At 41.1% G+C, this 14,291-nt stretch overlaps 1 protein-coding gene across 1 annotated transcript; it reads right to left on the reverse strand.

The window, feature by feature from the left end:
• Nucleotides 1-477: 477 nt before the first annotated feature.
• LOC108363145 (uncharacterized) lies at nt 478-8,612 on the reverse strand. Its single transcript, XM_017616426.1, has 4 exons — nt 7,716-8,612; nt 6,478-7,525; nt 6,214-6,418; nt 478-1,399 (listed from the first exon to the last, which is right to left on the reverse strand). Exons 1-2 carry the CDS (start codon nt 8,248-8,250, stop codon nt 6,633-6,635), a joined length of 1,428 nt encoding a protein of 475 aa, XP_017471915.1. The 5' UTR covers nt 8,251-8,612; the 3' UTR covers nt 478-1,399; nt 6,214-6,418; nt 6,478-6,632.
• Nucleotides 8,613-14,291: the final 5,679 nt, after the last annotated feature.

Raw genomic sequence — 14,291 nt, forward strand, 5'->3', positions numbered from 1 at the left:
TTTACTGTATTAGCAAGTATTGTAAATTGTTTGTTGTACAATAAAGTTAATTGTACTACAATTCGGTCATCGTTAGCATTTATTTAACAATCCAGCGATACGAGCCCGAGTATATTTGGGTAATCCCTCAAGGTTTCGAGGATAATCGTAACAATACGCTCAAATAAGACACATTTAAAGGGAAAATGAAATTTCGTTATGTTTCAGGTGTTAAGGGTGTTAATGGGTCGGAAAGAAAAGGTCTTTATGTTCTTTTAGTTCACAAGATTATAAGAGACTGTAGTGTAGATTTACAGCCTTATTCTGTATCACGAACGATAGGCAACACGAACGATTCGTCTGCAGAGGAATGCTTCAAAAATTAGCCCGGGGCATAATTTTAGTCGGTTTAAACGTCGGTAATGTATAAAAAGCAAGACGAAGACAATCGTTAGAGTTTAAAATCGCAATCAGAGAGGTTGTCGTCTGCAGACGAATCGTTCGTTTTGCCTATCGTTCGTGATACAGAACAAGGCCCTTAAACTGCTATATAGTTCATGAAACTTCATTTCTGGTTTTTGCTTTCGTTTGATAGGAACTGTAGAAAAAATTAAGTAAAAGTAAGAAAATTTTAACGTTTAGGGCCGGTTGATCATAGCCTGGTTGACACTAATCATCGGTTAACACGTTATCGACTTTTTCGACTCCATGCATACACACCCGATTTACATGATTCAAGTACTTGAAAGCAATTCTTGCTCATTCTCTTTTGTGTTTTCTATTTGTTTTTACACGCTTCAATTGTGTTGAACTCAAGTTTTTGGTTCTTTAAATGGGAAATAACGAAAATGTCAAAAGCAAAGCAAGAAAGTTGAAACGACTTGAAGTTCCAGTCTAAGCGTAACGGCAACGCTGGACGCAAGTTGTATTCAGAAGGTGATAGCAGTACCCTTTTATTTTTCTTCGCCTCACGGCTTCATATGCCAAATGACTGTTGTTGATTGGTTGGAGCTGTTGATTGTTTATTATTTTCTGTTCTCTTTCACACTCTTCGTATGATATTTTTGACAGTCCTCGCCGCAAAAGCAAAAACAAAATGCATGTACATTTAGTTATTGTCGTACCGATACCACCTTATTGAATACGCCCAAGGCGTATACACCACACCATACAAGGTGGTGGCAATTGCATATAAGTAAAAGTCCCGTGTATTTTGTTATTGCTTTTTGGTACAGGAGGATGCCAATACGAAAGGGAATAGGAGATAATTTTCGTCATTTCGTTTAGTTGACATCCTAAAGGTGCGCCACTTCGTCTTGGATGACATTCTCCTGTACTAGTGTAGAGACAAAAATATCCAATCAGCTGATCAATCAACACCACTTTGTTTGCGCCTTGAACACGCCTTGGCTGCACACAGCTGTAAATTAGAAAATAAGAGCAAGAATTTTACGGCGCGTTTACATTGGACAATGCTGTCCAGGCAATAAAGAAATACGTATTAGTGGTCAAAAACGCTGATAATTGTCTCCGTGGCGTAGGCGTTCTGACAATAGTTAAGACAATTCATTTTGAGCAAAATGTCGAACGTGAACGTTGAATTATAAGTTACAGAAATACGCATTTCGCACGAGTTATTTGAGGTAAAAACTAAAATATAAAAAAGAGACAAATTTACATACACACCAGCGTCTCTTTAATTATTATAGTTATTTTGTTATGAATTTATCTTCTTTTTTGCACAAGACGTCAAAATTATTGTATGCATACGTCAAATCATTGTCCGATTTACTGTCTTCAAAATAATCATGATCACGTGATTGAGCCAATTGAAAAAGTATTCAGGGTTACCACTAAAAAACTTTCTCTCCTACCAAGAGCTGGTTCAAAAACCTACCGAAATGGCTTTTTTCCTACCATTTAAGAAAACGGCGTTTGACGGCAGTAAATAAATTTTTTTGCTGGTTTTTACACTCAGGGCCGGTTACTCAATGTCTGGTTAACACTAATCTGCGGTTAAACATCGTTATCGACGTCTACGACTCCATGCATACAACAGGGAGTCGGTAACGTCGATAACTATGTTTAATCGGGGATTAGCGTTAACCTTTATAGATCACTCATTTATTATGAAGTATATACAGTCGCGTCAAAAATATGAATATCTTGACGTTTTGACGATTTTCTTCTTTTATATTTTCCATACCATTTTTTTTTATTTTGTTATAAAAATATAATTCCTTCTACAGAAAAACCAACAGAACCGATTTTTTCTATTTCATATAGAACTTGGAAAAATTCAAGAAATACTAAAAAATTTCCACCAAAATTTTATACTTTTCAATTCGATTTCTTAAATTGAGTACGCAGTTTTGTAGCCCACTCCATTTAAATAAAATAAGGCTAAACTTTCAAGTCTCTAAAAATTACCGTTAATTTTTGAGACTTTTTTGGCAAGGGTGTTTCGCATTTTTTATATGGAAGAAAATGCAACACCCTCGACAAAAAAAATCTCAAAAATCAACGATAATTTTTAAACTTGAAACTTGCTCCTTATTATATTAAAATTTAATAGGCTACAAATTTGCATACCCAGAATTTTTCTAAGAAATGCAATTGAAAAGTTGAAAATTTTTATGACAATTTTTTGGTAGTTCTTGAATTTTAACGAGTTATATATAAAATTGATTTTTCTGGTTTTTGCTGTTGAACTAACTATATTTTTATAAAAAAAGAAGAATAATTTGTTATGGAAAATATAAATAAAGAAACGTCTGGGTATTCATATATTTGACGCTGACTGTATATGTTCATAAATAAGTAAGGTAAAAATAAGCCTCACGGCTAGGCTTGCCAAATGTCCTAGGAGCCGCCGGGCTGGGGGAAAAATCTACGCGCTGCTGGTTTGCCATTAACTTCTTCGAGTTGCGGTTAAAAACTTTGAGATCCTCCGATTTACTGGAAACAATAAGTTGTTTTCTTTTTAATTTTCGTGTATGATAGGTTAGGTTAGGTTAGGTTGATGTGGCTGCCAGTGACACCACTAGCACACATAGGCCCTAGGTTGTGGGCCCGTTGTGATACCACGCGGATCGTTAGAACCCTCCTACTCAAACCATCATGTGGATTTTGCGAAACCCAGAAGTTGCCGTATGCCTACTTCGGCTATGTCGGTTAGGTCCTCAAAGAATCCTGAACCCATGAACTTTTGTCTTCTTCTACAAAGTGCGGGACAATCGCATAACAGGTGCCGCAAGGTTTCTGGCTCTTCTTCATTTCTGCAGCTTCTGCAGAACTCGTTATGGGGGATCCCTAACCTCTCCGCGTGCCCCCCGATAGCAACATGGCCTGTTAGCAGACCCACAGCTGCGGCTAGGTCTCCTTTGCTCAGCATGAGGAGATCCTTCGACCGCTTTTTGTCCCATTTAGGCCATGTAAGCTTCGTGTTGTTGCAAGTGGTGAGGCTATCCCACCTGTCCCTTGCTAGTTTAAGAGACAGATCCCTTAGAATGAGCTTGCAGGTAGCGAGCGGCATGCCTAATCCCTTCCAGGCCTGCGAAAGTGGAGCGGATGTGCCCTCTCTTGCAAGTTCGTCCGCCTTTTCGTTGCCTGGTATGTTCCGGTGCCCCGGAACCCATACCAAGTGAAGAGCAGACTGCTCAGCCATCTCGTTTAGAGATCTGCGACAGTCCGCTACGGTTTTTGAACTGCATGTGACCGAGTCGAGCGCTTTGAGTGCGGCCTGACTGTCTGAGTAGATGAAGATATCGTTATAAATGACTTCTCTTGTACGTAGGTGTTCAACCGCTTCCTGTATGGCAGCGACCTCAGCTTGAAAGACGCTGCAGTGGTTGGGTAAGCGAAAACATATTTCCAGCCCCAGTCGGGCCGAGAAGACCCCCCCTCCTACCTTGCCGTCTAGCTTAGAGCCATCGGTGTAGAGGTGGAGTGATCCATTGTCATCGGGAGCCCCTCCTGACCAGAATTTTCTATCTGGAATGGAAATCCTATACCTCTTTGTGAAGTTCAACCTTGGTGCACAGTAATCCGTGTCCGGTATATTTACGTCCTTTAAGATTGCGGTGTGGCCTTCCTGAGTGTCCCTCCAGCCTGGTAGTTCCCTCAACCTCAAGGCGGCACACCCCGCTGATTGCTTTCCAACAATTTCAATTGGTAAAATATCGAGGAGCACGCACATAGCCTCCGATGGAGTTGTGCGCAGGGCCCCACAGATGCAGAGCATCGCAGTTCTTTGCACCTTTTGGAGTGCTTCAGTTGTAGATTTCCTGTTGAGACTTGGCCACCATACCAAGACCCCATATAATAGAATCGGCCTAACAACTACCGTGTATAACCAATACATGATGCTAGGGGACAGCCCCCAGCTACGCCCAATCGCCCCCTTGCAGCTGTAGAGGGCTACCGTCGCTTTTTTAACACGCTCTTGTATATTTTGCGCCCAGTTAAGCTTTTTGTCCAGGACTACGCCTAGATATTTTGCAGACTCCCCTAGCTTCAGAATCTTATTGCCTATGGCAGGGAGCTGAAGTGAGGGGATTTTGTACTTCCTGGTAAAGAGCACCAGGTCCGTTTTTTCTGGGTTAACACCCAGACCTTTTTCCTTGGTCCATCTCTCGATTAACCTTAGTCTGTCCTGCATAATGTCACAAAGAGTTTGTGGAAATTTTCCACTCACAACCACCGCAAGGTCGTCAGCATACGCTATGACCTTGGAGCCTCCCCCCCCTTCCAGGGTCTGCAATAATTCATTAATCGCCATGACCCAAAGAAGGGGGGAGAGGACCCCACCCTGCGGGGTTCCCCTGCAAACGTATCTGTCCAGCGACACGCCCGCCAGTTCCGCCCGCACGACCCTGCCAACTAGCAGCTGTCGTATAAGCGACACCAGCCGTGAGTCGATGTCCAGACCAGTTAGAGCTGATGTGATTGCTTCAGGTGTGATGTTGTTGAAAGCACCCTCAATGTCTAAGAATGCTATCAAGGTGTATTCCTTTATCGCAAGGGATTTCTCAATATGCGACACGATTTCGTGTAGCGCTGTTTCGGTGGACTTCCCCTTCATATAGGCATGCTGCGAAGCCATAAGCTTGTCTGCAACCGATTCCCTAAGAAAGGATTCAATCAGTCGCTCCAATATCTTGAGCTGGAAAGATGATAGACTGATAGGTCTAAAATCCTTGGCGCGAGTATGGGATGTTTTTCCCGCTTTAGGAATGAAGACAACCTTTGACCTTTGCCAGGTCTCCGGAATGTAGTTGAGAGTGAGGACTCCCTTAAAAATAACATACAGCCATTTTGAGCTTAGCTCCATAGATTGCTGTAGCTGAATCGGTGTAACACCATCTGGACCCGCAGATTTGTAAGGCTTGAAGGACCCTATTGCCCACATCAGTTTTTCTTTGGTGATGAGGTCTACCGTAACCGGTTGACCTCTATTTCTTATTGGCCCGTTCAATGGCTGCTCGGTGGCGCCTGGAAAGTGCGTGCTCAGAAGATGGTCCAGGGATTCCTCCCCAGTTTCCGTCCACGCTCCGTCGGATCTTAGCAAGCATCCCGGGGCGATACGAGGTGAACTAGAGAGAACCTTCCTGAGCCTAGAACCTTCTGATACGGATTCCATACCACTGCAAAAGTTCCTCCATGAGGATCTCTTGCTCTTCCTTAGTAGTTTCTTGTAATCTTTCAAGTTTAACTTATAGATTTCCCATTGCGTATCGCCTCCCGAGGATTTTGCGAGATTGAAGGCTCTACGACAATTTTTGCGGGCCTCGTCAATCTCTGTACTCCACCAAGGTGGTTTCTTTTTGCCTCTCGGCTTTACCATGGGGCAGGCCTGATCCAGAGCCTTGCCACATGCCGCAGTAAAGCGATTTGCCAGCCTATCTAGGTCCCTAGAGTTTCCTGGAATTGCTAGTGTGGTTCTTGAGAGCCGTTTGTCAAGCTCTCTTCTGTACTTATGCCAGTCGGCTTTCCTTAGATTTCTTTTGGCAGGTACCTTGGACGGGACCCCGTCTAAGTCGAATTGGATGAAGCGATGATCAGAGAAGGAATGCTCATCAAGCACCCTCCAGTTCCTGATCATGACCTCCGCATCTTCTGAGACGAGGGTAACATCCAGGACCTCTCTTCTGCTCTTCGTTATGAAGGTAGGCTCGCTACCCCTATTACTTATAACTAAGTTAGATTTTAGTATGAATTCAAAGAGTGACTCACCCCGTTCATTGATGTCTCCACTTCCCCATGTGCTATGGTGTGCATTTGCATCACCTCCTAGAATCAGGGCCCCGTCCCAGCGCTCCACTAAATGTTCGACCGGTAGGGTTGGAACAGGCCTGTCATGTGCCAGATACATCGAGGCAAGCCTTATTTGTCGTCCGTTCGCCTCCAGACTGATGGTGGTGGTGTCCTCGTCACTGAACTGAGGAAGAAACAATATTTTTAGTTTGGTACTAACAAGGATGCAGGCCCTTGGTTTACCTATGGTAGCTCCACTTATCAAAGTGTGCTCTGCCGACTTCAGCCCGCATATTCCATGCCCTATCACCCAAGGCTCCTGGATGAGGGCGATGTCTGCTGCCCCCTTGGAGAGCTGGAGCAGCAGTGCAGCCGACGCTGCTTTGCTGTGGTGGAGATTAATCTGGAGGACGCGAACCATCTTGGCCGCACCTTCCCACCCCCTCCACCACTGTTGAGTTCGCCTCGTCGTCATCTGACATCAGCTCCTCTTCTGTGTATTGCCGGAAGATATGGTCGACTCCCAGAGAGGATGTAGATGAGGCGTATCCACCAGCCAGGTCATCCATCGGATTGGCCTGGTTGGATTCCTCGTCCACCTCATCCTCGCTGTTGTCTGCTTCCGGCTCAACTTCGTTGCCTCTTGCTGCGTTCACGTCGTTCGTGTACACCCTTATCTTTGCGGTGTCGAAACCGTAATTGATGACGCCCCCAGTCTTTTCGAGGAGTGGCAACGACTCCTTATTTAGCAAAAGGACCACCTGACGAGTCGCCTTTGTGCTATGCTCTAGCCGCACCACCTTCCAATTGTGAGAGGGTAACTCGGGATTAAAGAGCCTTATAATCTCAAGCACTCTCTCTGGTTCGGTCGGTTTGGCCGGTATCCATGCCCTTGCTCTGGGCCTGGATGGGATGTCCTTGAAGTCCACAGCCCGTAGCATCGCTCCGGGGTAGACCTCTCCCAGCATGGCCATCGCCTTCTTGTACATGCCCGCCGACCTTTCATCGTCGCACGCGACGATCTTGACGTTGCCTTGGAACCAACCTGCGTCCCGGCATATCGGAGGTGGTCCGGGGTGCTCCCGAAGCACGCTAACGCAGATGTTCGTCAATTCCGCTTTAACCCATTTCCAATGAGCTCTCAGAGCCAATTCGTCTTCCTGGTTCTCATCGAGCACACCCAGGAGGATCCGATTTTTGGCTACCTCAGCAAAGGTGAGGCCTTGCGTCCTGGCTCTCTTCGACTTGTTTTGCGCAACCTCTATCGATCTATTGCGCTTTTCCGCAGCTGGTGGCTCTCCGAGCACCGGCAGCTGATAGTCGGGTACTATCGTCATTACCCACGCTATCTCCGACCGGATCTCTTCCACGTGACAGGGCAGCGCCCTGCTACAAAGGTCCGGTGTTAATGCGGATCTCTTCAAGATCCTCATGGCAGCCTTCCTGTGCTTANATCGATCTATTGCGCTTTTCCGCAGCTGGTGGCTCTCCGAGCACCGGCAGCTGATAGTCGGGCACTATCGTCATTGCCCACGCTATCTCCGACCGGATCTCTTCCACGTGACAGGGCAGCGCCCTGCTACATAGGTCCGGGGTTAATGCGGATCTCTTCAAGATCCTCATGGCAGCCTTCCTGTGCTTAGCAATGGCTGCGCTTGGTGGTGGCCTGTCATCAGGCCTTGTGAATGCAGTAGGAGTAGGGGGAGGCGGGGCCCGCGTATCAGCTCTGGCGCCCCCTGGGGCTGCAAGCTGCAAGCCAGGTTTGCCTTCACTGGTGCCGGGAAAATCCCGTTTCGGTTCCCCCACCCTCTTCCTTTCCGCTTTTGTGGATACGCCTGACCCCGGCATCGCCAGAGGCTTACGTACCCCACTAGTGCTGGCCACGTCGTGGCTAGTAGAGGGACCCTGCATCGCATGGGCCCCATGGTGTCTGGGCAACTGCCCTTCCGACTTTTTATGAGTGCCGGTCTCAATTTCCGTTGTTGTTGATTTTAGTTTATTTTTTAAATCGCTCATATTCCCACGAGTCGCGGAGAAAGGGTTCGTCGGCCCCGGGCAGAGATCCGCAGTACCCAGGGTAAGGCCATCGAATGCAACCGGGTGCGGCCTGGTTCCCAGAGGGCTCCGTTAGCGACTGGGCTATTTAGGGGCTCCCAGCCAGGCTGATCCTCAGTACGGTACGCGTAACGCCTTGATCCAGCCCCTACCTCCAGACCACGATCAAAGACCATTTCCGTATGGCATAGCGATGAAAACGCATAAGCACACAGCACTGATCCCTGATCTTAGCTGGACACCCTCCCGACATCGCACGGGATTGCTCTGTAGTGCCCATTTCCAGCCGGCACCCTCGCGGAGGGTTCAGTCCGAGGATTTTCGCCGGCCATATATGATAAAAAATAACATATTCTGTAAACACGTACATTTGTAACATGCATTTGAATCACTCTTCTAGTGCCATTTAAAATATTTTAACAGCCTTGTCATTGTTGAATCTATTATCGATTCGAGACTGCATTTCAAAGAAAAATATCTGATCCATAAACCTGCCTTCACGTCCATCAATTCAATCATTTGATGTCCCTTTAGATACCCAGTGGATATAACTTTTTTTAGCGTATACGAAGTTCAGAGAATCGCCGAAGGTAATTGGTGAAATTCTGCCTATGCCAATAAGCAACAAGTTTTTTAAAGTATTTGGCAAACAGTTGGACCCACCCAAGAAACAGAATGAGGGTAAAACTGATATTGTCCCAATTCTCTCAGTGCTGACAAAGTGACACACTACAACAAACCAGAGATGTTTTCTGTTTTATGAGCAAAGAAACCTACCAAAATTTAGAGGCCTACCATCCTACCATCGAGAAAAAAACCTACCAAAAAACATTGATTTTTATTAATTTATATCTGCATCCCTACAATACAATTTTTATGCATACAAAGTCCATTAAGTACTCCAATAAAAATTTGGTGCTTTTTCCGAGAAAAAACGCGATTTTTCTTGGGTCTTAGTGCTTATTCAATTTCAAAACTTCACAACATAAATAATACATACTTTCACGCATGATACAAAAATTTGAAGGTAAAACCGCTGAGAGGCAGCCTGAACATTTTTGAAGTTTGCTAACATACAAAAATGTTTTCAAATTTTCAATCTCACAAATACATTCTCACTTTCAGTCTCAAAATTCGAACATTTTCATCTATTTGTTTTTCGTTTTACTTTTGTTTGGCATTTGAGTTGCTCTGAAAATTTCAATTTTATAAAGTAGACAAACTTCAAAAAATATATTATGGCCGACGAATTGAGCGAGCGGTTTTACCTTTAAATATTTGTATCAAGCTTTCACGGATGCCAACCAGCGTTGCCATTTTAGCCGTTTTCCGGCTAGATTTAGCCGGTTGCGACAGCAAACAGCCGGAAAAAATTCGATTTAGCCGGCAGCCGATTTGTTAGCCGTTTTGCAAAAAAAAAATTAGCCGTTTTAGCCGATTTTGCTCTTCGCCTTCTTTTATTAAAATTCAAATATACACGTTTTTATTTTTATAAATTTAGTGCTCCAAAATCTATTAGAAATGGCTAGTCTTACCTCTGAGAAAATTTTCTTGTCGGACTGTGTTATATAAAATTGAAAAACAATCAGAAAGTGAGCCGATTTCAATGTTTTTTGTTTTAAGCGAGTGACCCAAATACACATAAACTGGGACGCGTCATTTTAGCAGATTAAAAAGTTACAAGTTTTGCTGAAATTTTGCAGAATTTTCATAATTTTTACACTAAGTGTGAAATCTGTTTGTAGTATATGTTGTTTGTTAAGTAATGAGCTACATATTCATAAAAAATGATACATATTAAATAAACTAAAGAAAAATAGGCAAAACTTGCTTCAATTTTGCGTCCCAGTTTATATTTGGGAGAACGCAGCGGGAATTTTCTTCATATCGCTAGCTTAGAAATAAAAGTTGCTAAGTCCCATTTTAAAAATTTTACAGGAGAGGAAAAAATCTTCCTATAGCCATTTTCTTTAACTATTTCGCAAGACTTTGAATCAAACATTTTGCGCGTTTAAAGCAAAGCAAAACTCCATAAGAATCAGAAGTCGATATTTATTAAAAGATGATATTTATTAAAGAAGGTCGGATTTGTGTTGGAATAAAACAAATACCTTTATAATTTTCGAAACGATGCGTATTCAATTTCTTTAGCCTCCTATATCAAAATATGAGTTTTCATAAAAAGTGGACTTAGCAACTTTTCACTCTAAGCTAGCGATATAATTTTTGTTATGAATGTGTTAAATTTAAGTGTGAAGTTTTATTCGCTACACTTAGAAAATAAAAGAGCATGAATTTCGATGTAGAGTTTTCGGCTGCGTTTCTTTATACATTCCGGATAATCCCATTTCACAGCCGGAATAAACAGAATGCGTTTGAAATATACGTTAACATATCATCAGGAACGTTCTAAAGAATAAGTAAACAAAAAAGTTTATTCCGAACGTTCAGAATGAATAAAGAAATTCAGCCTTCATCTTATGTGGATCATGATTCAATAATACAAGGTTCGATAAACTGACAGTTGTCTCTCTCGCACCGCTCCCTTAGTAGTGGCACCGTGTTGCTTCTTTGCAAATTTACATGGAAACAGTGTAGCTTTGGTGTCAAATAAAAGTATAAGCTTTTGGGCAATATGTTTATTTGTATATGCATATGAAGCATATTTAACTGTTGAAAACATAAGCATTGGATGTTTACATCGATCTCATAGTAGTCTTATTTTAATTTTGAGTCATTTTGCAGTTTTTATACGGCTAAATAGCATATAAATTACGTAATTCACGAAGATATATCAATATTACGTTCAACATTTCGTTTAAAATGTGAGATTTCCTGAAAATACATTAGAATTTACGAAAGGAATTTCACTACTAATTGCTTTCTTTGCGTACTTTTCTACTACCATTTTCGCAACAAGGGATTGCATTCTTGCCCTTTCTCTGTCCTTCGTAAATGCAACCTTTTGTAAGGGAGTGTCAAACCGCAGCTGTCAATAATTATCTAACCTTGTATTATTGAATCATGACAAGGTGATATCAGTTGTGACAGCTCGATTTGACACTGCCTTAGCTAAGTAGAATAAGAAGAAAAAGGGGAAGAAATGAATCCCCATATGGGGGAAAAATATAAAATTTTACATTGGCTGCGTTTCTTTATACATTCCGGATAATCCCATTTCACAGCCGGAATAAACAGAATGCGTTTGAAATATACGTTAACATATCATCAGGAACGTTCTAAAGAATAAGTAAACAAAAAAGTTTATTCCGAACGTTCAGAATGAATAAAGAAATTCAGCCTTCATCTTATGTGGATCATGATTCAATAATACAAGGTTCGATAAACTGACAGTTGTCTCTCTCGCACCGCTCCCTTAGTAGTGGCACCGTGTTGCTTCTTTGCAAATTTACATGGAAACAGTGTAGCTTTGGTGTCAAATAAAAGTATAAGCTTTTGGGCAATATGTTTATTTGTATATGCATATGAAGCATATTTAACTGTTGAAAACATAAGCATTGGATGTTTACATCGATCTCATAGTAGTCTTATTTTAATTTTGAGTCATTTTGCAGTTTTTATACGGCTAAATAGCATATAAATTACGTAATTCACGTAGATATATCAATATTACGTTCAACATTTCGTTTAAAATGCCAGATTTCCTGCAAATACATTAGAATTTACGAAAGGAATTTCACTACTAATTGCCTACTTTGCGTACTTTTCTACTACCATTTTCGAAACAAGGGATTGCATTCTTGCCCTTTCTCTGTCCTTCGTAAATGCAACCTTTTGTAAGGGAGTGTCAAACCGCAGCTGTCAATAATTATCTAACCTTGTATTATTGAATCATGATGTGGATAATTCTTGTGAGAAATACATAGTTTCGTCAAGAATGATAGAATATCAAAATATCAAAATATGAGTTTTCATAAAAAGTGGACTTAGCAACTTTTCACTCTAAGCTAGCGATATAATTTTTGTTATGAATGTCTTAAATTTAAGTGTGAAGTTTTATTCGCTACACTTAGAAAATAAAAGAGCATGAATTTCGATGTGGAGCAAAACTCTCTGGGAAGACAATACATGGTGCAAACATACTTTTTAAATTTTATAAAATAAAACTGCAGTAGTTTTCATCTTAGGTGGATAATTCTTGTGTCAAATACATAGTTTCGTGCTTATATTTTTGTATATATATTTTTAGCAGCACCACATCTTTATCAGAAAATTCCGAGAATCCAAAAATTGGTACTGTTACAAGTCATTTTAACTCGTCCTCTTTCCTGTTCCACGGATAATGGTACATCTTTCAGAGGTTTAAAGATATTTTGCGTCAGCAATTTGATATCAACCTACGTACCCTACCTCGGAAAAGCAAAAAACTTTAAATTCGAACGTTTGCTCAGGTGTACCTAATTCTGGCAGTTTGGAAACGCGCAACACTTTTAATATTTTCATCCAACTTCACTAACTTCCAATCTTTTTTCTACTTTTTTAAGAAACAAAAATTTTTCTGCTAGTGAATCTGGTGGCATGATTTTAGTTAAATGTCATAAACTTGTTAAAAGTGAAGTGGTCGGCAACAACAACGAATGTCAATAAATTAAACTACCTTCTGCTTTCACAGCTTTACCTGTTCATTTCTCAAACTATTGCCCTCCGACTAAGCAAAAGTGCCATACCTTCAGCTAATATAGCCATTTTGTGGGACAAAAAGCAACCTACTGAAAATGATCCAATATGTATAAGAAGGCAAATTTGTTTAATAGAAAAGAAAACGCCATAAAATTGTAATTTATCTCTGTTTTTATATNTGCCATACTTTCAGCTAATATAGCCATTTTGCGGGACAAAAAGCAACCTACTGAAAATGATCCAATATTTATAAGAAGGCAAAATTGTTTAATAGAAAAGAAAATGCCATAAGATTGTAATTTATCTCTGTTTTTATATTTAAGTAATACAAACATGACTTCTGATGTAAAGCTTAGCTACGTATAACGACAGTTTCCTTTGTTAAACAAAAATAAAGTGGTGTACAGCTTAACTACGTATAAATAATCTTTATTAACCAAAAAAAAAATAAAAGGATTTACTAGTCTTTCTAATTGTAGTTTATTTATTTAGAAAAAATTTAATTCTGGTTGAAACATTTTAGCCGTTTTTTTGTCCAATCTAGCCGGTCGCCCTGAAAAGTTCTGGCAACACTGATGCCAACTATCCGTGGCCACCATGAACCAAAAATACAAGATCACGTAAGAACGCGACGTTGTATTTGTAACAGGTTTTGAGAAAAAAGTTTGCGAAAGCGGGTTCGTCAGCTGAGCGTTTGTTTACATCACAAGCACCACTATTTTACACTTTTATTTAAGTAAAGAAGAGTTAATTCAACATGACAACACATTTTCAAGCATTTTATTGCATCATTTTACCTAAATTGTGCGCTTAAAGTGGCTGACAATAATTTTGGCTAACTTTGGTTTTCGTTGTTTTCTTTGCTTTGTTTACTTTTCGCTTGTTTTCCAGTGAAACAAGATGGCGTAGAACCCGCTAAAAAAATCGACTTTTTTCACTCTCTTGTTCTTACGTGATCTTGTGTCTTTCGTTCATGCGTGGCCACTATGCAGCGAACAAAGATGGCGCCGTCAGTGGTACCGCTACTTTGGTTTTGCCAATTCTGACAGTTGTGGTAACTTGTAAATAAACCTTTGTTTACAAATCAGCGAAAGAGAAATTTTAATTATAAGTGAAAAATCAGTTTAAATTGTGTTAATTTGCAATTTGTGAGTGATTTTGAGTTGAGGACTGCGTAAAAACTAATACAATGAAGTGCTGTGTGTTAAATTGCGACAGCCGTCAAGATGCATGAAGCGTTCTGCAGTTTTCTGCAGCAGCCTTAATTGCAAAGCAATGGAGTGCACTAATATGTTCACTGTTCTCTAATAGATTAGGTGAAAAATGCAATATTTTCACATTTAGCAAAATTAAAACACGTT

This window comes from Rhagoletis zephyria, unplaced genomic scaffold (genome assembly GCF_001687245.7).
Source record: "Rhagoletis zephyria isolate East Lansing unplaced genomic scaffold, Rhagoletis_zephyria_1.1 Rzeph_scaffold_00025, whole genome shotgun sequence".
NCBI lineage: Eukaryota > Metazoa > Arthropoda > Insecta > Diptera > Tephritidae > Rhagoletis > Rhagoletis zephyria.